The sequence below is a fragment of the Poecilia reticulata genome, chromosome 6 (genome assembly GCF_904066995.2).
Source record: "Poecilia reticulata chromosome 6, P_reticulata-male-v2, whole genome shotgun sequence".
Lineage (NCBI taxonomy): Eukaryota > Metazoa > Chordata > Actinopteri > Cyprinodontiformes > Poeciliidae > Poecilia > Poecilia reticulata.
The window spans coordinates 16,604,595-16,626,545 of NC_088835.1; the positions used below are offsets into that span (position 1 = coordinate 16,604,595).

General features: G+C 39.4%; 2 protein-coding genes across 2 annotated transcripts in view; both read left to right on the forward strand.

Annotated features, from left to right (window-relative positions):
• b4galnt4a (beta-1,4-N-acetyl-galactosaminyl transferase 4a) overlaps positions 1 to 8,186 on the forward strand; it is a 156,436-nt gene extending 148,250 nt beyond the window's left edge. Inside the window, exons 14-20 of the mRNA XM_008411542.3 lie at positions 122 to 1,670; positions 1,966 to 2,345; positions 2,462 to 2,615; positions 3,189 to 3,261; positions 3,983 to 4,136; positions 4,304 to 4,430; positions 5,535 to 8,186. Coding sequence (XP_008409764.2) covers positions 122 to 1,670; positions 1,966 to 2,345; positions 2,462 to 2,615; positions 3,189 to 3,261; positions 3,983 to 4,136; positions 4,304 to 4,430; positions 5,535 to 5,649 — 2,552 coding nt within the window. The 3' untranslated portion in view covers positions 5,650 to 8,186. The remainder of the gene's footprint in view (positions 1 to 121; positions 1,671 to 1,965; positions 2,346 to 2,461; positions 2,616 to 3,188; positions 3,262 to 3,982; positions 4,137 to 4,303; positions 4,431 to 5,534) is intronic.
• A 2,939-nt stretch (positions 8,187 to 11,125) lies between these two features.
• The window catches only part of abtb2b (ankyrin repeat and BTB (POZ) domain containing 2b), a 42,370-nt gene continuing 31,544 nt past the window's right edge, over positions 11,126 to 21,951 (forward strand). Inside the window, exons 1-2 of the mRNA XM_008411541.3 lie at positions 11,126 to 11,444; positions 11,540 to 12,561. Of these exons, the coding sequence (XP_008409763.1) occupies positions 11,667 to 12,561 (895 nt within the window). The 5' untranslated portion in view covers positions 11,126 to 11,444; positions 11,540 to 11,666. The remainder of the gene's footprint in view (positions 11,445 to 11,539; positions 12,562 to 21,951) is intronic.

The following is a 21,951-nucleotide window of genomic DNA, read 5'->3' on the forward strand; positions in this document are numbered from 1 at the left end:
TACTCCTTACAATAATTCCTGCACACAACCCCCTCCCCCCACCCCCCACATAAACCTGCAGCTTGTATTTGAACAAATGTTTGCACTGTAGCAACTTTGAATCTCCTTCATTTGACAACAGACTTTCTTGAAGAAGAGGAGATCGTGGATGCAGAGGACGAGGCAGAGATTGTTGGCACGCATTCGCCCAGAAAACCTTCTCATCCAAGTCAGTCCAGTCATATGCATAATTCTTCCCATCAGCACTCAAAAACTGGGGCCACACCAGCAGGCAGAGAGGAAGAGGAAGGTAAAGAAGATCTAAAAGAAGAAGAAGAAGAGGAGGAGGTGGGAGAGGTCAACAATATCATACGTCACAGAAAAAGAAAACAGTCTTTTCACAGGGATAGACAGAATGAGAGGGTTCTGGATAGAGACTGGGGAAGGGATCATACTCGTGGAAATATGAGACAAGATACAAGGAAAGGTCTTGAGGAAGACCAACCTATAGCTCTCTTACCAGATGTGGACAGTGTGGTCAGGGGTCGCACTTTGTCTTGGGTCTATACTGGTCCTGCAGACCAAGACCTGAACAAGAAAGCCAAAACACAAGGTGGGAGAGGTGATCTTGAGGTACCTCCTAAAATTAGCAAGTCTTCGCTCCTTTTTTCCCAAAAAACCTCCCTATCTGCACTCACCAGCAGAGCGAAGCAGATCCTCAGCAACTCTGCCCATAGCAACTACCCCCATACTAACAGTAACAAGCCTGTTGGGAGCAAGAAGGAGAAGAGAGAGGAGAGCAAGATCTACATTACAAGGCCTCGTCCTGCAAAGGAGAGAGAAAAAGAAAGGGAACAGCGACGGGAGAGGAGGGAAGAGAGGGCATCTCGACATCCTAGAGAAGTTTTCCCTGGAGTCTTTTTGTACCAAACTGGGAAGACCACAAGGCTGGTAAACCTGGGTCAAAGAAGACACGGTGGAAGGGGTGGGTCAGTGGTTAGGCACCTTATTGGTGCCCCTCAACTTTGGCACAGCCCTCCTACTAAGGACAGTAAAGCATCAACACATAACAAAAGTGTCAACATTCAGAGTGAAACTGCAGAAAAGTCTTTTAACAAAGCAGCAATGACAAAACAGCTAGAGAAAATCAAGAGGAAAGGGGAATCCCGAGATTTAAGGACTACTGTCACAGCTGACCTGCCCAGTAAAAGAGAGATCCAGATCCCTTTGTCCTACCACCAAGAGCCTCCTCCGACCCCAGCCTCTGAAACAAGATTGAGCTATACAGAAAACGCAGTCCACAGTCAGTTACGGGTCACTTCTTACCTTAGGACCTCAGAGATTACCGAATCTCAGCATCAGCTAAACCCAGATTCCCACCTCACAGACATCGATCAAGATAAAAATCACTCTAATCCTGATCGCAACCCTGATCCAGAGCAAGAGCTGGAACCAGAGGAGGGAGAAATGTCAGATTATAGCTACGAGGAGGTCGAAGTCCGGCCAGGTTGGGCAGAGGAAAGCATCAATTGGCAGAGGACGTTCTCAGTTAATCCTATGGACTTCGAGCTACTGCGATCGGACTGGAATGACCTGCGCTGCAATGTGTCCGGCAACCTCCAGCTGGCGGAAAGCGAAGTGGTGGACGTGCTGGCACAGTACATGGAAAAACTCAATGAACGCAATGGAGGGTAAGGATGAAGGTCCAGAACATGACTTCAAAACTCTTCTCAAATGCTACTACCATGCATGTCTTAGATGCATCCCTTTTCCAACACGCTTCAATGACTGAATGAATGGTTGACCCAGGCTTCTGCAGTGTCGAATGGTATATTAATGAGATAATTCAACTATAATATTAGTGTGTTGGAGCAGGGATCTCGGAAATTTTACAAGTTTAAACAAACCGCTTTTGTTCCAGATTCTATTTCAGACAGATCGTTTTTGCAGCAACCATCCTTAAGGGTTTCTTCGTGTGTTCTCCAGAATCTACACCCTGCTAAGAATCATCAATGTTGAGAAGCGCCGCGATTCAGCAAGAGGGAACCGATACCTGGTAGAGTTGGAGCTGATGGAGAGAGGACGCAGCGTGGTACGGCTTTCAGAGTACATTTACCTGCTGCTGCACCGTGGAAGGCAAGGAGAGGAAAGTGTGGAGAACACAGACTCCGCTCCGGCCTCTGCGCCGCCCCCGCTTCCCTCTGCGTCTGCAACCAGCTTCACCACCCAGCATCCGTCTCCTTCCACAAGGTCCTCAGTGCGGCCCGGCGCGACACCGTGGAGCACTGCTTATGCTAAGCCTCTTCTCTGCCAGCCTGTCATGCTGCAATGGAGGCGAGATGTCATGGTGCACTTCGTGGTGCCAGGTCAGTCAAAACCTTTTCTTGCTCAAAAAAATGTAAGTGCATCATGAAAGAGACTGCTTAAAATATGCTTTTTATATCTAAACGTCAATTTTTTTGTATGCATCATTGTCCTGTAGTGAAAAACCAGGCTCGCTGGGTGCAGCAGTTTATTTCTGACATGGAAAATCTTCACCAGCAAACAAAGGACAACAACTTCAGCATCATTATTGTCGACTTTGAGAGTGAGGACATGGATGTGGAGCAAGCTCTCAGAGAGAGCAGTGTGCCAAAGTGAGTGTTGGGAGATGTTTTGTAGCATGACACAAAAAAAGAAAAGAAAACCCTTAGAGCTGTTCAGAAGTTTTAAAAGTTCCATAATGGTGACAGAGATTTTGAGGGTTTTTTTTTGTTTGTTTTTACAATTTAACACTGCATTAACATGCTTTCTGAAGGTTGTGGTATTGTAATGGGCTGGCTGCTGTAGCTTTCACATAGTTTTTTATACAAGGCAGTCATTCTGGTTTTTCAGGTCACAGTTAGTAAAAGAAATCAGAAAAAACCTTCTCTTTTGACTTCTAACTTGGAAATTTCAATTTTTAGCTAATTGTAATTGTATATCACATCCAACCAATGTCAATGGAAAACTTTTTTTCTTCTTTTTTAGCTTTTTAAGATTAACACAAGAAACAGGAAATACTCCATATCTGTTTGTTCTGCTTTTTAAAAATAAATCAATGTGGGGGTGGTTGGAAAACATGGTATTTACTGAGCTGGTACTTGTTATAAAATGTTAGAGGACCACTGCCTTAAGGCTCCCTTCAGGGGGGGTTCATTTGATGTTTTTATATGGATTTGTTTTGGCAGATATGAGTACCTCAGAAGAGAGGGAAACTTTGAGCGCTCGGCAGGGCTGCAGATCGGCGTGGACACCATTAAGGTTAGAGAAACAAACACACTGAGGGAAGACACGCTGTGTGAGCTGGCAGGGTAAAACCCCCTTGCCCAAGGTCAGGCAGTGACCACTCGACCTTTTATGGCTGATAGGCAGATGGAAGGAACACTCATGCATAATGAATCTATCACTGCCGGTCCGGTCTGTCACGCTTTGCGGATCGCCCACGTCTCTGAGCCCCCTCCTGCTTCCTTTGACCATCTCCCACTGAGCCAAGCCTGGGATGGCAGGGAATTGCTTAGACGGGAAGCGTCATCCCCCTCTGCTTTGTGCATGTCAAAGCTGTCACATCCATTTCTTTTTATGGCTTATTTGTGTGCATATGGCCCTGCTGCATTCTCCGTTGGTTTCTCGATCACACATCCGTGCACACCGATCCAGACAGGGCTGAGAAGCTGCCCAAAATCTGGATAGACGTTGATCCGCCGTTTGGGTGTCAGGTCCGTCAGTATGAGATGACAGAGTTGTCACTCATGTCTAAGTGACCTCTGGGATATTTACGTTAAGACGAGCTACTGATGCCAAGCTCCCACTTCTCCCCTGTTTCAATCTTAAAATACCAAATTAGACACAAGTGACCAATCACTCGCATTTACATCCTTCCAGCACTTCCTTAGAGCAGTGGTATCCTATCGGGGGGGGGAAGACAAATAATTAAACTTAATGGTGCTTAGATTGATGGAATATTTTTATTTTTCTACTGCAGGACAGTCACAGTATAGTGTTTCTATGTGATCTGCACATTCACTTCCCTCTGAACATCTTGGAAAGCATCAGAAAGCACTGCGTGGAAGGACGCCTGGCGTTTGCTCCCATCGTCATGAGGCTGAGCTGTGGTAGTTCACCTCTGGAGCCTAATGGTAAGACACAGCTGCAAAAAATAAAAAATAAATAAAAAATTTTTGCACATCTAAAAGATGTTTTATGAATTCTTGATATGACTAATCTCTTCTTCACATAGCAATCTTGATTCTTTCACCAATTTGGACTGCTATTCAATGGGAGCCTTGGTGCTTTTGTCTCACAGGTTATTGGGAGGTTAATGGCTTTGGGCTGTTTGGAATATACAAGTCAGATTTTGACAAGATTGGAGGAATGAACACAGAGGAGTTCAAAGACCGGTGGGGTGGAGAGGACTGGGAACTTCTCGATAGGTATATTAATTAAATGAAATTGTACATAAATAATTCCCTTTGAAAAATTACGTCCCTTTCTTGTGACCTTTTTTCTTTCTTTCCATGTGTCCTTCCTTTATTCTTCCTTGTTTTTGCCCTGCTCATATTACTTGTATCTCACTTACTTTCGTTCATTTCTTTTCTTCTTTATATTCCTAATGGAAAGACTTCAATCTTTACATGTTAATAAAATATTCTGCTTAGCTTCACTGTATTAGATTCTCACACATATCATAAATGGTAGTTTCCGAGGTATTAAATGTCATGTAGAGAGGAAGCATTGTTATGAAAGATGAGAAAAGGAGTAGTGTATTTAATGCAGCCAATGTCATAATATTGTTGCCACTGCGTGATTTTTTTTATTTTTTATTTTGTGCAATCCTGTCTCTAACCTTTTTTCGGAGACCTTAAAAAGCACGCCATGGCATCAAGCTCATGTGGATCCTCATAATTCCATGTGCATGAACATAACCATGTATAACTCCAAATGTTTTTAGGTCTTAAGAAAATATAATACATGTACATTTTTCACATATCCTTCATTGTGACTCTGAACTGGCCAACATAGATTTTTTTCTTTTTTTACTTTTTATCCCGACTTGTTTGCTTCTTGATATTACATTTTCCCCTTGTTCTTGTAAAGACGTTATAATGTTACAATGTCTTTTAAGTCACTCTAATTACATAAAACACATTCAGAAAAGATAAATAAATGTGCAAAAGCAGTTTTTAAAAGCAAACTTGTCTTTATCTTTACATCATTATTTAGTTGTTTTCAATACATGCAATATATATTTTTTTGTTCTTCTCCTCAGCCCTAGAATATTATCAGAATATTTAATCAGTCTAATTAAATAAACCCCCGCAAAAAAAAAAAAAAAATCTTAGCAAAAACAAGCATAATTTATTTTTAAGTGTTTCAGTATTTTCTAATAATTAAACACTAAGCCCAAATTGGATTCAATAAAAACTATTTTACATCTTAGTCTGTCAGATTTTTATATAATTCTGGCCTTAACTATGTAAGGCAACTTATTGAATGCGAGTTTATTTACCTTAATGTTTCCTCATCTCTTCCTGCAGAGTGCTGCAGAACGGTTTGGAAGTTGAAAGACTACGTTTAAGGAACTTCTTTCACTACTATCACTCTAAAAGAGGCATGTGGAATTCTCAGAACAAGAAAACTTCAAAAGGATAGCTCTTTATTTTGGCCAGAGCATCCTAAACCCGACCTGCAAGACCCACTGTGTGTTACAGAGAGACCAGTAAGAGCTCACTCACTGCCTGAACTCTGCCCGTTTTTTTTTTTAGAACTGGCTCCAATGAGAGACTCGTCTGTTTCGCCACCGGGTTCTGTTGCAAATTTTGTCTGGCTGAGGAAACTGAGTCCAAATGGGAAATTTGGAGGCATCGCTCTCTCTCTCTGCAGACAGACCTGAGTCATCACTTTGCCTCACTGACTGAACTACTGTACAGAGAAAAGTTATTTTTGTCCTTTTTCTCTGTCCTAATTGGTGCAATTTTTTTTTTTCAAACAGAATGGAAAGCAGCTGTTTTGTGTGCACACGTGCGTGCAAGCAAGTGTGTGTGTATGTGGAGCTTTGTATGCGAGTGTGTGTGTGTGACTGCGTGAGTGAGTGAGTGCTGGTTATGTGCTATAATTACAGGAAGCACCTTTTTTTTCTAACAAGATGTAAAAAAACAACCTAAGACCTTTTTCTAACTCGCTCTTACATTAGAGCTAAATAGAATGTGCATCAAAATGTTATCTCGGTATGATTCACGTACAGTAGCTCGAGTAGAGGAGCTGTGTTTGGTTACGCAGTATTTCTAAATGCATTGACTACTATTTGCTGGGTGACGGAGTTGCTGAAATTCTTCTTACAATGGCAAACATAACGAAATGGGTGGAGAAATATTTTTTCCAAAAAATATTGAGATACATCATCTTTATATCTCTTTCTTACCTAGTCATTCTCCTTTACTTATGTTCTCTGTCGTTTATTTGATGTCAAGGTATTTTTAAATGCTCCTAAATATTGCTTTCTAATGTCAGAATAAGATACAAATGGCTATCAGTGAGAACTTGGTTTAAGTTTACTTGCGTTTTATGCTGCTGTTATTTAAATACAAGGTTAATTTATCCTGATTTAGTGATGATGCAGTAACATGCGTGGGTGCTCCTCTTTGGTTTGTTTGAGTACACTTGAAGTTAACATCTTTAACCTCTACAAACAGGAAACTTTATGCCCTCCCTACCCCCTAACCTCTGTCTGATCTGGAGAAAGGAGCAGTAAATGCAGCGTAAAAATAAATAAATAAATCTTTTGCAGTGTTTAATGTACTGACAGCTGAGCACCTCTGGCATTACAGGGTTTGCTAAATATTTAGCAATCCTGATAAAGATGCGGATAAAGCCTTAAAATAAATTTGTCTTTTAATCTATTTAATCTATTTTTTTTTCCTAGAAAAACATCTGCTTTAATTTGAGTACATTTACTCTATGGCAAAAAAAAAGTATAAAAACAAATGTTTTATTTAAAGTTTTAACAACTTTAAAATTAATAAACCTGAAATAATATTTAATTCATTTATTGTGTGTTTAAGTTGAACAGAGACTTTATGATCTTTGACACTACTTGTTGTTTTCCAGAAGTATACCCATATATATTATGCCCTTATTTATGCCCAGTGTTTGCGTACTCAAACACTGGGCATTTGAGTACACAATTGAGTACAATTGTGTACTCAAAACTCTCAACATGAAATTTGCAAATAAATGTTTGTTGTTTTTTTTTTTTAGTTATGTATTTTTCAAAGCGAGCTAATGTAACTGAATTGGGAGATTAATTTATTTTAAAGATTTTATGCATCTTTACACGGAGTACCAAGAATTGTGATTTGAATAGATTAAAACTACTTTTACGAGAATGTCACAGAAACGGCTACGAAACGCATCAACTGTCGTTTAGTTGAAGAGACCAGCTGGTGTGTTGATGCTCGGCTGTTTCACAAATGTGTGCCTTTACCAGGGTTTGGCTGCAGGCAGTTTCTTTTTTTTTTTTTTTACTATTACTCTAAACTCCGTAGAAGGCAGGGACAGACTGAAATACAAAGTTATTTATCAACAAACTGTATTGTCACTGTAAGCTCGGTTACACTGTAAAATGAGGATTTTCTATATTTTATTTGATGGCTTATTGACATGTCGGTGTATTTTCGTGTGTCACGCTAAATGAAAAAGGGTAGACGTAAACACTGAAAACAACTGAGTAGGAGCAGACGGGGTGATTGAGATTGGGGAGCAGCTGCCGTCTAACAGGATCCCACCCGCTCCCATTATTTTGTCTGGAGGCTGTCCTTTTAATGGTTGTTATATTAAATGGCATCGTCTGGGGAGTTTGAGATTGGACATATACAGTATAAGAGCTAACGATCTGATATTGACTTCTTGATTGTCAGAATTTACTCTAAGAACCTTTTTATCTGCTACAGGAAAAAAAAGGCCTATGCTGTACATTATTTAACAGTGACATGTGACTATTTAAAAATAAAAGAAACAAACAAAGTACAAGACAGTATATATAATAAAACTTTAAATAGGAAAATACATTCTGAGGTAATTTCTGTGAAATTGTTTTGTAGAGAAAAGGTTTTAAGAATGTATTGTATCTTTATTTTGATTTGTCATTTTTTGCAAATAAAATTTTATGCCTATGTCTGGAAAATATTTTACATTTGTTTGGTCTACTTTGGGGAGTGGATTGGTTATTTCAGGTTATGTTTGACAATCTGAAATGGCGATAAAGTGACATACATGCTGTGCCTCATCTCGCCACATGGTTGTGCTCAAACTACATACTCCAACACAAGGAGGTTTGGAATGCATAAACAAGCAAAAAGTCCATGAAAGTTGTTTTTTTTAAGGGTGGGGTTATTTTGTTTTGAGGGGGGGGGAATGATCAAATTAATTAAAATCCACTAACTATGGATGTACATAGGCTACTCCAGAGGCTGGTATGAAAAAAAAGTACAAAACCCTACATTCGCCACACAGCAAAAGTGTTTTCACGATATCAGTCGAATGGATGTTAAATCAATTTATCATAAGACCAGTGCAGTGGAAAATAATTAAACATTTTGTGTGTTTACTCAGAGTTGACATGCATTTGGACTTCATTTAAAGTTTGTGGATTTGCTCACACTTCCTGAGTTTGCAGATTTGTTTTGTGTGGCGTGGAGAGACCATGAGGTAAGACTTATTAGTCATTGTGCATGCAGGCTGGATGAGACAAGAGTTAACCTCTTCTGATCAACTCTCACAAGAGGCTTTAATTGACAGCACAGTACGGGCTGGTGTTAGTATGACTGAACAGCTTACACCTCCCTGTTTCCGACTGAATGAGTCACAGACTGTATAGTTCGTAGATATGAAATGTGTGCAAATCTTTCCATTTTAAATACAGTGTTCATACCTCTGGAAACTTTTCACACAATACAACAAGCTTGAGATTGAACCCGTGCCTCAATCTCAAGTCTTTTGCAGCCTGTGATGGCTTTTCTTTCAGGGTTTCTTTATATTAAGCTCTAACCAATTTTTCCATCGACTCCTGGCATTGTTTCTGTCTTTGCTGAAGAAAAGCATTCCCACAGCAAGATGCTGCCAGCAACATGTTTCACTGTGGTGGGATGGTGTTTTCTGATTGATGTGGAGTGTTAGTTACTGCTGTACTGACCAATTTTCTGTGAGTTGTTTCAGTCATAGAACAATAAGAGATACCGTTTTATAACATAGCTTTGCTGTAACCTCAGAGTAACTTGTTCCAACACTTGGTGTCCTCCTTGATCTCCATGATGCAATTTCTTCACCAACATTCCCTAATACATTTCTGTGGTCTTCGTAGAAAATCTGTTTGAATGGGGAGATTTCTGAAAGCAGTTGGCTGCATTTTATTTGAGGGTGTTGGAGTAAAGGAAGCATGACGTGAGGTTAAACTTTTCCTTCCACTTCACATTTATGCTCTATGTTGTGTAGATGTTTCTAATAAAATTCCCCAACATACATTAAAGTTTATAGTTTTAACATGACAAGATATGAGAAGAAGTAAGAGATATAAATATTTCCCTACGGCACTGTGCAGCGATGCCATTTCCCAGTATATTTAAGCTTGTATATTTGTAAGAAATACAACCCCTGATTTAGACATCTCTGACATAAACCCATTATGTAATACAGTTGGACCTTGTCCCGGTGGTGACACACCCTACTTTGCTGTGTGACTGGGTGCAGTGTGATTAGAAACGGTTCATCACAAGTTTCATCAGCATGTTTTCTTCATTTCATTTAAGCATTTCAAACCTCTTAACCAATTCTAGATTAGTTTGCATAAGAGATTTTCACAATTTTTGTTGCTAAAAAAAAGGTTTAAGGGGTATTACCTCTGATGAGCTGATAAAGAAGTACTATGTCAAGAGTAAATGCAGACTTTATTAGGGGAAACAGAAAGAGGAGTATTTACCTGTGTATGTTTAAGCTATTAAAACCCCTTCCCATTGAGTATAAGCATTTCACTGAAAATCCTAAGCCTCTATAAATCAGAGTAAACAAATAACCAACTTTTCATATCCCCAGGCTTTACATAGACAGTTTCAACCACAGTCTGGACAGATGTTAGATGTATCAGTTTCAAGTGACTAAACAGCAGAATCCCCCCCCCAGACACACAATATGGTACAAGTACAAACCACTGATTTATTGATCCCAACATAAATGTTTAGAGCTCAAACAAATGTATTTATTCACAAGACAAATATATGAGTAAAATAAAGATTTTTTGTTTTTACAAATGACTCCACAACTCTCCATCATTAGCCTGGCATCCCTAAGAAAAGTTACATTTGTAGCAGACATGTTGATACACACAAGTTGTAAAAGTTATGGAAAACCTCAATACATTTATTAACATATGAAATTTATATGAATAGAGTCACAATATTAAGCTCATTTAAATAGTTGAGTTGATCTCTGAGGTTGGAAGAGATTTTAGACACCATAACTCTTTGTACATAAACCAGCGAGGGACAGCACTTTTTTTTCCTCCATGGCTTTCAAACTTGGTTCGGATTTCTGGTTAATATCTTGAGCACATGCTTGTCACTTTTGTTATAATTTCTAACAGACTACAGATTGGGATGCAATAGAAAAATAAGTTGTTGTTGATGAGATTCACAACCAAAAATTAAACTGTTATAAGTTATTTTTCCACCTTTGTGCATTTTTTATACTTCTGCTTCACCATAGTTGTGTGGACAACTAGTTTCCCCAAATTCTTTGAATTCCTGTATTTAAATGAGGAAACGGCAGGAAATATAAATACTATTTGACAGATAATTTGAAATAAAACACATAATGCAAGGCTTTAAAAAAAAATGTCATAGTCTTACGTCTATTTTAGTGACGACATGCAACATTGCAATAACCTAGTATGTGCACAATAAGAAAGGGACGTGGTCCTCTACCTTTAAACCTTTTAAACTTCTACTGTGATTGTAGCATTATAGAGGTCACTAATTATGGGAATTGATGCATTCACAGCACAGGTACGTTCAGTCAGTAGTATAGTCAAATTTGGAGTTGTTTGGTTGGCTGTTCGGTTGGTTAGCCATGTCCTGATTGGTAGATAATGTCATACTGTGTTGCCACTCAGCTGCAGCCCCGCCCTCCGACACATCTGTAGTTAGTTGTTCAGCCTCCTGCTGATGATTGTGCGTGAAGCGCCGCTGTGGAAGGACAGAGGATCAGCTAACCGGCTTTTTAAATGGTCTTTTACAATCATTTTCAGACTGCCGAGCAGCTATACCGGACTTTTTTAAATCTATGAAACCGAGTCTGGCAACATTCACAGCGGTAGCACGGCCTGTCGAGTTTCAAAAGACTGTTGTACTTTGGGGAAAGTTTAAAGCCCCCCCCTCCAGACAGAGTTCGGCGGAAAGGTAAGACGGGTTCTCTTCAGCTTTTCCCAGTTGGTTGTAATTGTGACTGTTTGACAGAGTTCGCAGTAACACATTTTCTCTTCTGCTCCTAACAGTCGGCATGTCAGGGATGTATTGCGTTGTGTAAACCAGTTTAACCAGCTTTGCGGGAAGTTTCGACGGCCGCTGTGATTAACTTCAGAGGTTTCTTCACTGCTACGAAGTGACATTCGATTCCCAACAATGGCAGGTCTGAGCAAGGTCCACATGAAAACCCTGGAGGACCTGACGCTAGACTCGGGATATGGGGCGGGGGACTCCTGCAAGTCCCTCAGCCTGTCCTCCTCCAAGTCAAATTCCCAGGCCTTTATGACGACCCCTCACCGGGGGAACTGGTGGTATTACTCTGGCTCTATGAACAGCAGGAACAACAGCTGGGACACTGTCAATACTGTCCTCCCCGAAGACCCGGAGGACATCTTCTCCAAGTGCCACCGCTTACCTGAGCTGGAGGAGTTCCCTTGGACCGAGGAGGAAGTGGCCAGGATACTGCGCAAAGTGGCCGAGAGTGGTGGGAGTGCCAAGACGGGGTCTGCCTCTGTTTTCTCCCAGGAAGCGGTGCGACGTCTGTCCGCTCTCCTCCGTAGGGCTCTCATCCGCATCTCCAGAGAGGCCCAGCGGCTCAGCGTCATGCACTGTCGGTGTACGCGTTTCGAGGTGCAAAGCGCCATGAGGCTGGTGCTGAGCTGGGCCCTGGCGGATCATTGCGTCTCCGCCACCGTCAAGGCCATCTCCATGTACTGCATGAGCGCAGGTGAACTGCTGAGGAAGGGCAAGTCTGCCCGCTGCGGCCTCTCCTTCTCCGTGGGGCGGTTCTTTCGTTGGATGGTGGACACTCGCATCTCCGTCCGCATCCACGAGTACGCGGCAATCAGCCTGACTGCGTGCATGGAGGCTCTGGTGGAGGAGATAGGGCTCCGGGTGCTGATGGCCGAAAGAGGTCATTCGGGCGCGGATTCGGGGTCCGGATGTGCCCCAGTGACTGCAGAGGCCTTGGAGGCGGTTGTGAACAATGATGCCGAGCTGTGGGGAGTCCTGCAACATTATGAGCACCTGATCTGCGGAAAGAATGCCAATGGTAAGCACATTTAGAACTACATTGTTTGTGTTTTACACCCAGAGCAGGTCTGAAGTATGTTGCCTTCAAAAGCACATCTCAAAATACTTATATAATAACATAATCAACAAGGGAATTTATTTCAGTAATTTCAGTAATTCAATTCAAAATGTAAATCCAAATCATTTTACTTTTTTTTCTTTTTTTTTTTTTTTTAAGTTTTCAAAAACAAATCTGAATACTATGTAAGGCCAATGAAGACATTTTGATTCTCAAAAATGTTTTATGATGCCCTTATAAGGACATCCACAGTAATGGAGAAAACTGCTGAATTGATGGTTGCCCAGTCATTGACACTCTCTATGGGAAAGGTAAGGCTACAAAAGATTATGACAAAGAAAATGACTGACCAGGAGGCTGGATGCAAGCTTATCAATGGCAAGTTAAGTGGAAGGAAAAAGATTTGTTCAAAATGTGCACAAGCATCAAGAAGAAGGGTAGGCACAATAACATTGGAAGGAAAAGCACATTCTTGAATTTGGGACAGACTCCTGAGGTCTGTGGACTGTGAAGGCAGATGCACAGTAGTTAAAGAGCCACCACACACATGTTTTCAGGACATGGATGACAACTGTTGCATTTCTTGTGTTAAGCTAGTATTGAACTGTAGAAAACTGCAGGAGAATACCTGAACTAAGGAGAAAAGTGTTTGGACTTTATCAATAGGGTTATAAATTCCAGTCATTTTGATCCTGCTTCTGTCTGAAGTGGGGATACGTTTTCACTCCGTTTTTAAGTAAACTAGTGTTAACTTTTCACCATGTGGTTACAAACAATACTATTAAACTTTAACACTTTCTTAACACCAAAAAGTCTGGTGTACATGTAATTGGCTTGTCTGGTATGAACCCAAAATGAACTTTGCTTAGTTACTTGTACAACCCTGGGCTCATTATGTTTACATATTCCTCTGACTTGTTTTGCTTTGTGTTCATGCATGAGAAAACTTCATCAGAAAGTTTTTGCTCTGCTATAAAGTCTCCCTCCTGTGTGCTGGTTACAGCTTTCCACTCTGGCACAGCCCTTGTGTGGAAAAGCTGAAGTGTAACCTCCTGCTGCATACAATAGCTGCTCTTTGTGAATGAACGCCTGATGGATTTGTTCCTAATTTGACATGTCAGAATAGGAAAACAACTGTTCAGGCATATATGAAGAACAAAGAAAGTATTTTACCTCTCAGCAGCTTCCCATAGAGAAAAGACAACTGTATTCTGCTTTAGGCAGCCAAATTTGCCCCTAATTCAGAAATGGAGAAGTCACAAGTCATCTGAAACCCAGGCAAGATACTGGTTTGTTGCCACAGCCTCATGTTTACTTCTCTATCCTTAACTGACAGTGTTCACATCACTGTTTCAAAGTTTAAAGTTTCATTCTGTGCATTAATTGATGTCCACCCTCGCAGATTTTATATCCTTCTTATACCTCTTTATTCCAGCTCCAGCTGTGCATCCTGCTTTCTGGTCATCAATTTCCTGCACCCTCCCATCGAAATCCTTTCCTCAAAAATCCAAATGTTCCAATTCAAGAATCCACACAGCACAATTTCCATGACTGTGTTGGTAGACCAGCGATGAGTTGATTCATGAGCTAGCACTGGGACAATGCAACAACCCTTTGTTTGTGGCCTACTACCAGCTCCCCGGAGCAGAGCTCTTTATTGTGGTACAATGGTCTTTTTGTTGCGAGATCATGCAGCTTAACCCAATACAGAGGGATTGAAAACAAATGCTGGGGAGGCGCATGCCCCAGTGTGCATTATAGACAAATGAGAGGGAGAAACTGAGGGGTACATATAGCAGTCAAAAAATCCTGCTTTGAGGAAAGTTTTTATTATGAAGTACCATCATTTAATGCAAATATAGTGCACATAAGAAGCAAAGACTTGCATTTACTTCCAGCTAAATTCAGCTAGCATTTAACTAAATATACATGCTTGCACAGTTCTTCACTGTTTTCTTAAATTTCTGATCCTGTTCAGCTTCCAGTGGCTTTAACTACCCCATTAGGTATTCAGCTGCAACGTACTGGACTTGACGGTTGCCATATGCTCAAGTTGGCCCTACATCATTGAAAAAAATGGGTCCATTATTGAAACAGATGTCTTTTGCTTGAGTTTTCTAAGCGAACTATTTTGGTGAGTTCAGGTTTTTGAGGGGGGAAAGAACATCTGTGTGCATGTGTGAGTAATAACAACACACTATTCTTCTGACCACCCTGGCTATTTATAGAATCGATACTGACCGTGAAAGCCACATACCACTCTACCACCTTGCCACCTGTAACTCCACACAACTGAAAGTATATACAGTTGGTGACCCTACTCACCTCCCAACAACTACCACCACCAAAAAAGTAAAGACCTATTCAATGCAGACTAGAAGAAATAGAATACAGCTCCATCTATTAAATCTCTTCGATTTCACTTAATTTCTTTTTGTCTGTCTTTTTTTTTTTTTTTAATGCTGGTCCTACATCTGGAACTGTTTAAGTCAGAAATGACTTCAACGGCTCCAAAAACAAAACTTTCTCCTTTCCTCTCTCCCCTCCCCTTGTCTTGCCCTCTCAGACTAAGTCCCACTTATTTTTCTCACCTCTGGCACCATCCCCCCACCCCACTCTTTTTTTTCTTCCCTTTATCATTGAATTTACATTTGCTTCATCTTTATCTGTTTACTTCTTCTGGTCTACTGAGAGTGCATTAGAAGAACTCTGTTGTGATGTGCCAGGATCTCATTCATTACTCGTGCACATACTCATCCGCCCATGAGCTTTCACATGCACGTACATGCTCCTGAAACCAATTTAGCCTCGTTTTGCATGTGTTCAAATAGCTCCAAAGCACTGGTTGGATCCTCTACACAATACTACTATAAAGAAAATCTGTTCCATCACTCTTATTCACACAAGAAAGCAAGTAAACTCTTCCCTGTACAATTTGTTCTGTTTGTACTGTGGAATACTTTTAAGTGCAGAGTAGAAGCTGTGTTAATGGACAGTGGAAGTAGTTATTCAATCATTCATTCTTTATGAATGTCACGCAGATGTCTTTCAAGCTCTGGTCTGGATGTTTGAACAATTTTCCAATTGTAGTCTTGTTTGAGTATTCGTCAGCTTGTATTAAAATTCACTCAGACCATTTTCCATCCTTCTTTTGAGACTAATAAAGTAATTGGAAAGAATTTTGATATGCAAATTATCACATATGAGCCCATTGGCCACCAACAGCTACTTTTAACTTGCACTATCTAACTTTTGCTCTTTGCTCTCACTTTTTTTTTGTCATGAATGACCATGTTGGTATGCCTGAGTTTAGCATTCCAGATGAGTACTCTTCAGCTGAATTTAGCTATGTTCTCAGCTTGTACTTCTTTTTTTGCTATAAAACTTTTTTTATGTACATGTGCGCTGGGTTGGAAATTAATACAGCTGTTGTAAGCGACTAGACTTCATACAATTAAAAATAGGATATTAAAATAGTTGTTATTATGCTATTACATAGTTACAGATTCATGTAGCTCGAGTTTGAAACGTAAGTAACTTTTATAAGAATTTGACTTTTTAGCTCCAAAATACAATTTTCAGTTGCTATTTTAAAGGTGGTTTAGAGTGCACTGAAAAAGGAAAAAAAAAACATATGATTTGCTGCTCAGTATTTCCCTAAATATGTAGTTAGTCCAGAAAGGGGCGTGGGAACCGTGGGCAGAAGGATGCAGTGAAAGCAGCCCAGAACTGTGGTCACACAGATGGGGAAAGCAGCACTCTGAAAATACACTCCCTGTTTCACAAACCTGGAGGCTGATCAAATTCAGATTGGGGGTAATGTATGTGGAAATTACTTTTAATGGAGAAATCTTGAGAATATCCACCCTGTAAATCTTCATATATTTTACCAACTCAGCATTTTGCCTGATTACAATGACAGAGTAAATCCCCTGTACGGGACAGTGTTCAAAGCCAAAAACGTGTCTGGCTTTAGTGAATAATAAAGGATAATCCTTCGCTAGACAGTACAATTTGTTTGTGGTTGAACGTGTGTCAGCTTTACGTTAGGCTGCCTGCTTCACCCCGGGCTATTCCCATTCATAGAGATGGTCCATGTCACTGTTTTCACTGGGTTCTTGTCTGGTGCCAGCTGTAAAAACACTGCCCCATTAGGTCAGTGGTGTGCACATGTGTTTGAATGCACTCGTCTTTGTGAGCTTAGGTTTGTTTTTGTGGGCACCAGTCATTCTTGTAAAACCATGAGTAATGGTTTCACAGATATGACACCACAAAGTTATTTGTCTGGTTTTTACCCACTAATACAGGTTGCAAAGGCTGACGTTTAAAAATACCAAACCTATATTCATTTTAACTTTCCCATCTGTAGATGTTTTAATATTTGATTCAGTTTTGATATATAAGATTAACTTTCAGCAAAGTCGGTTGCATCATTACACCATCATGAGTCATTCTGCTTAAGAATAATCCACTGATGTGGAGGAACACAGCTGAGAGTAACAGATGTTCAAGAAAAAGACGTATTGAACAGAGATCAGGACATGAAGTAAACCATACACTTGCACATTTAAAGTCACTGTCCGGTGGGTACGAAATCTGTGCCCACAGAGAACTGAAGAAGCCTGATTGACTTCAAACTTCCCTGCTTGTTTTCCCTAGAAAATGTTTCTTAGGTGTGGCACATTGATTACCACAGAGCTGTGATTGTTGTTTGTTTAAGAAAATCTGATTGACATGGTGGGTTCCGGCCCAATTAGCTAATGTGGGAAGCAAAAGGCCTGACTGAAGGATGGCTGGAATCTTGCAATCTTGCTGAGTTCATTGCTTTAATGATTGCAGTAATTTAAAGGAGTCACAATAAACCCCACCATCCCAGGATGTTTAGTGACCAAACTGTCTATTATTATCAGATGTCATATGATCAATAATTGACACTCTAGCTATCGGACTACCTTACTACTCTTAATAGGGTTATACTAATTTGTATTCTATAGTTATATAATTAGCATTTTGTTGCATATGATAAATATTATGTACTTGTACACACAATTGAGATGACCATCATGCAAGTATTTTTGGATAGTTCCAATTTAAAATGGAAAAGGTGAAATCAGAATAGTTGTTGACTTTAGAGATAGAAAATGTTGTCTAAACTAGGTAACATGGATATATTTTCTTTAAAGATAGTTGTACAAGAAGTATCATTAGTGGTAAACATTTAGTATTCACCATATATAGAAGCAAAATTGAATAAATTAAATGGAGAGCTGGTAAGCATGAACAGCGCAAAAAATGAGTCAATTTTTGACTCATTAAAAAGGATATTAAAATAGTTGTTCTTTACATGTAATTATGCAATTACATAGTTACCTAATAAAAAGGATAACTTCCTTTTTATTAGGAAGCTATCAAAAGATTAAGAAAAATTTCTTTCTCATATGGATAAGTCAAATAGCACTTGAAAATCAGGTTTTAGCGTTTTTGCAGACGTTGTACTTATTAAACTGAATTTGAAAACCCCCATTGGATGAATAAAGGCAACGCTGAGTATCTACGAGCCAAAGCATAGTCATTATATTCTGGAGTCTAAAATGTGTCATTCAGAAAATCTCTGCACCCAAACTAATGAAGTATTGTTAACTTACATTTTCAAATATATTTTATATATCCAAACATAACCCTTCAAATGTGCTAATGCTGACAAGTATGTATCTCTTTTTTCACCAAGTAGGCCTTTATCTCATTAACAGTATTTTTTTCTGATTGTTATTTTAATTTATTTCTACTTTCTGTCAAACAGATCCCGTGTTCTTAGTTGCAGTTTTAAATCTGCGGTGTAATGACTATAACACAGCTAATTACTGTTCTATTTCAATGCTTGAAACATCATGAGCTATAAAACAAAGATGTTATCCTGAGGAAGTTGTGAAAACGTTTATGATGGGACAATAAACTGAAATAATGTAATTACTGATCGGCAGAGCCAAAGCTGAGAAAACATTTTACTTTAGAATAAGACAAACACACCTTTATTAACATCCTAGTGCTTTTGACTGTCTTTGGTTGCTACAATTTACACACCTTAGTTTGTATGTTAATATTTAAAATGTAAAGGAAAAATAGGGGAGCATCACGGCTAGCTGTGACCTGGTTTTATATTTAACAAGCAAGACTTTGTCCTTCAGAACGTAGAAATGCTTAACAGGTGTTTATTAAAAGGTGATTGAGTCTCAGTTTTCTCTTTCACATAGTTTAACAAAGACCCTGGTTATACATTTGGACTGGGCATTCATCACTTTTAACATCTACCCCCTAATTACAATATTGGAGGCAGCATGTGCTACAGAAAACAATAAATGTTCTCAACATGCCCTACAATGGCTGCAGTTTTTGTAAGAAAACATCTGGCAACAGCCACAACCCTCTCAAAGTTTATTTAGAGATGGTTAGATAAAGTTGCATGATTTGACAAAAAGGAGAAACAAACAATGCTGCATTTAGTCTTTTCTTCTAAAGAGCTCACTGATCTCATGAATGGTAAACTGAGGTCTTTGTATTGTGGTCTTCATCACCCGCCAAAATAAATTTGTTCGCTGGTGTGTTTTACGAGGATAAAATATACCAATCATCGCTGTTTGGGATATTTAAAGAATTATACATCTACTTGCACTGCTTTCACTGCCTAACTTAAGAAACCTGTTTTTGCTAGTTTTGAAGCATTTTCTTGGTGATTTGGAGGTAAAGTTGAATTGCTGATTATTTCAGACAACAAGGTGCTGCTGGATGTCTGTGATAAGGAGAGAAAGCTCAGATGAGTTTCAGGGATTGTGTGGAACAAGATTTGTGTAACTAAAATTGGACATAATAACCCCTTGCTGTGCTCTTTGGAGAAATTTATTTGAGTCTGACTCAGGTCAGTCTGATCCAAATCTTTGCTGCTGAAGAGGAGCCTCTCGATGCAGAATTGCTGCTGTAAATGCATATGTATGTAGCAAAAGAAGGGCTTCAATTGCTTTAGTATGCATCAGAGGAAAAACAAATGTACCTTCTGAATGTTTTAGTCAAAGTAGAAAAGTATATCTACTCCCTATTTTATTTTTTTTAAAGGTAGAAATGTTATTAGCTCACACATTTAATGTACACAACTAACTGAGCTTTGCTAAAGTTGATGCAGAGTTTTTGGTCGAGCTAACGAGTCTGGATTTTCTGTGACTTTCTGTTAGTCTCACTCACTGAAAGACAAACTATTTTGACTGTTATATGTTTTATATTTTACTGTCCTCAGGAATTTAAGGTTTGCTTGTTAAATAACTTTACATTGTTAAATGCAAAGCACTAAGTTTGTTGAGTTTATTTTTGTTTTGTTTACACATTCTAAATTTTACACATTCTAAATGACAACTTTAAAATGCCTTTTCATGCCTAAATGCAAATCTGCTGAACACGCATACACCTCTCTTCAGACTATTTTATCTTATCTGAATGACGGTGTTCTAATTGGGGATGGTTTTCACAGAAGCTTGATAATGTGGATTATGTGTTATTAGAGGAAATTAATAAATAAATATAAAGAAAATAGTGTTTTCCTTGTCAAAGATCAGTTAAATTGTATTGTTTTGATTGAAAGAAGTATCCACGCTGTGGAAATCGGCAAAACAAGCTTTTTTTTTGTTGTTTCTTCTTCAACTTGTACAAAGACCCCTTAGTTTATCATTTGTTTTCTATGTCTGCTGTGGTTTACCAGTGACAGGGTGGCAGCAATGTTTTGCTGAAGGCAAGCACAGTGTGAGTAGTCTCAGTAATCTGGGATTTTAATGTGCACACAGAGTCCCAGTGAACCCGAATGTGCAGGTACAAATGGTGTTAACGCCACACAGCATTGTGGTCGGGCAAACAGCTGAGCTGACTGGGACTTATGACTTAGGACTTCAAGTGATACTGCGACTAGCTGCTGTGCATTTTAATATTGTTGGCAGGATTGATAAAATGGCTTTTAAAAAAACACAGTTCACTTCATGTGTTCAGCAATAATTTATATCTCGCCTTACTTTTCAAGGAGAGTTTAAAAAAACTCAAACGGCACTTTTATTCTTCAGATGGAGGAATGGTTGAGAGGTAAAAGTGTTGCAAAGTAAAATGTGCAAGAAAGCTCATGAAAAACTGTTGCTAGAATTAAACATGCGTGTCATTGGCCATCGGCCACCGTGCCAAGTTCTGTCAGCAGATAGCCCATAATGAATGGGTTTGGCTAAATTATGCTCCTGTCATAAGTAGGTCATTGCTGTCTTTGATATTTTTCCTCCTAGGTTTTTGCTTTGATTTACATTCTGTAATCTTATTGTGATGGTGTCTGCACCTTATAAGGGGACTGCTTTGTGTTTGCATGTGTTGCTCTAGGGTTTTTGAATGCTGACTAATGTAGGCATACAGTCTGTGTGACAATTAGTGACTGGTTCTGTCTGAAGCCAAGGTTTGACTCAAGCCAAGAAAATGCAGGTCATTGTGGAAGAAAAACCCAAATTGAAAAAGTTTAGCTTTTCTTTTCTTTAAAAATTCCATTGATAATTACACGAATGCAGTGTTAATTCCTCTGTATATTTTTTGTTTTGTTCTTTGCACCACCCACTGCTCTTTCTGTAATCCTGTATCTGCTCACTGTGGAATGCGTTTGTTGTGTCACCAAGCTTTGAGCTTCATCAGCAACAACACACATGTAAATATATAAATATAACTGCTTGAACCACTTTCTGTCCACATCACAGTGCATTCCCCTCCCTCCCAGACTTATGCTGATAACTACACCAGTGTGGTTTTGAACTCATTTAAACTGTGATCTGAGAATGGTTTTCTGTCTGTGTGCTGTCAAGTATTGTCTGATCTTCACTAAGACCTCACCCAACATCCAATTTTTGGATTTTTAAAATCATTGTTACACTCAATTTGTATTGATTGCAATCATTTTTTCCCCAATCTTTTTATTCTGTCTGTTACTTTTGCATTTCACTTTTCTTTTTCCCTCTTAGGAGTACACAATATGCTAAAGTCATTTTACATATGAACCCCTGTTCATAGTGTCATCTCCTAAAATACATCACCTGCTAGGTCAAGGTCATCTTGGAGAGCATATGGTTCGATTAACATAGCCACAGTGGTGCACACACACACTGCATATTTGGAGCAAACCTCAGAGTAAGGCTTCCTGGAATTCTCTTGTGGTTGGTGGAGGGAAGGAGCACATTTAGCGGGCCATTTGGAGAGCACATGTGGGCACAGGAAAAGCAGACGCCATCAAGTAGGACACACTCTTCTACAGTGTTCAGTTGCCTTTCTTTCGACAGTATATCTGCATCT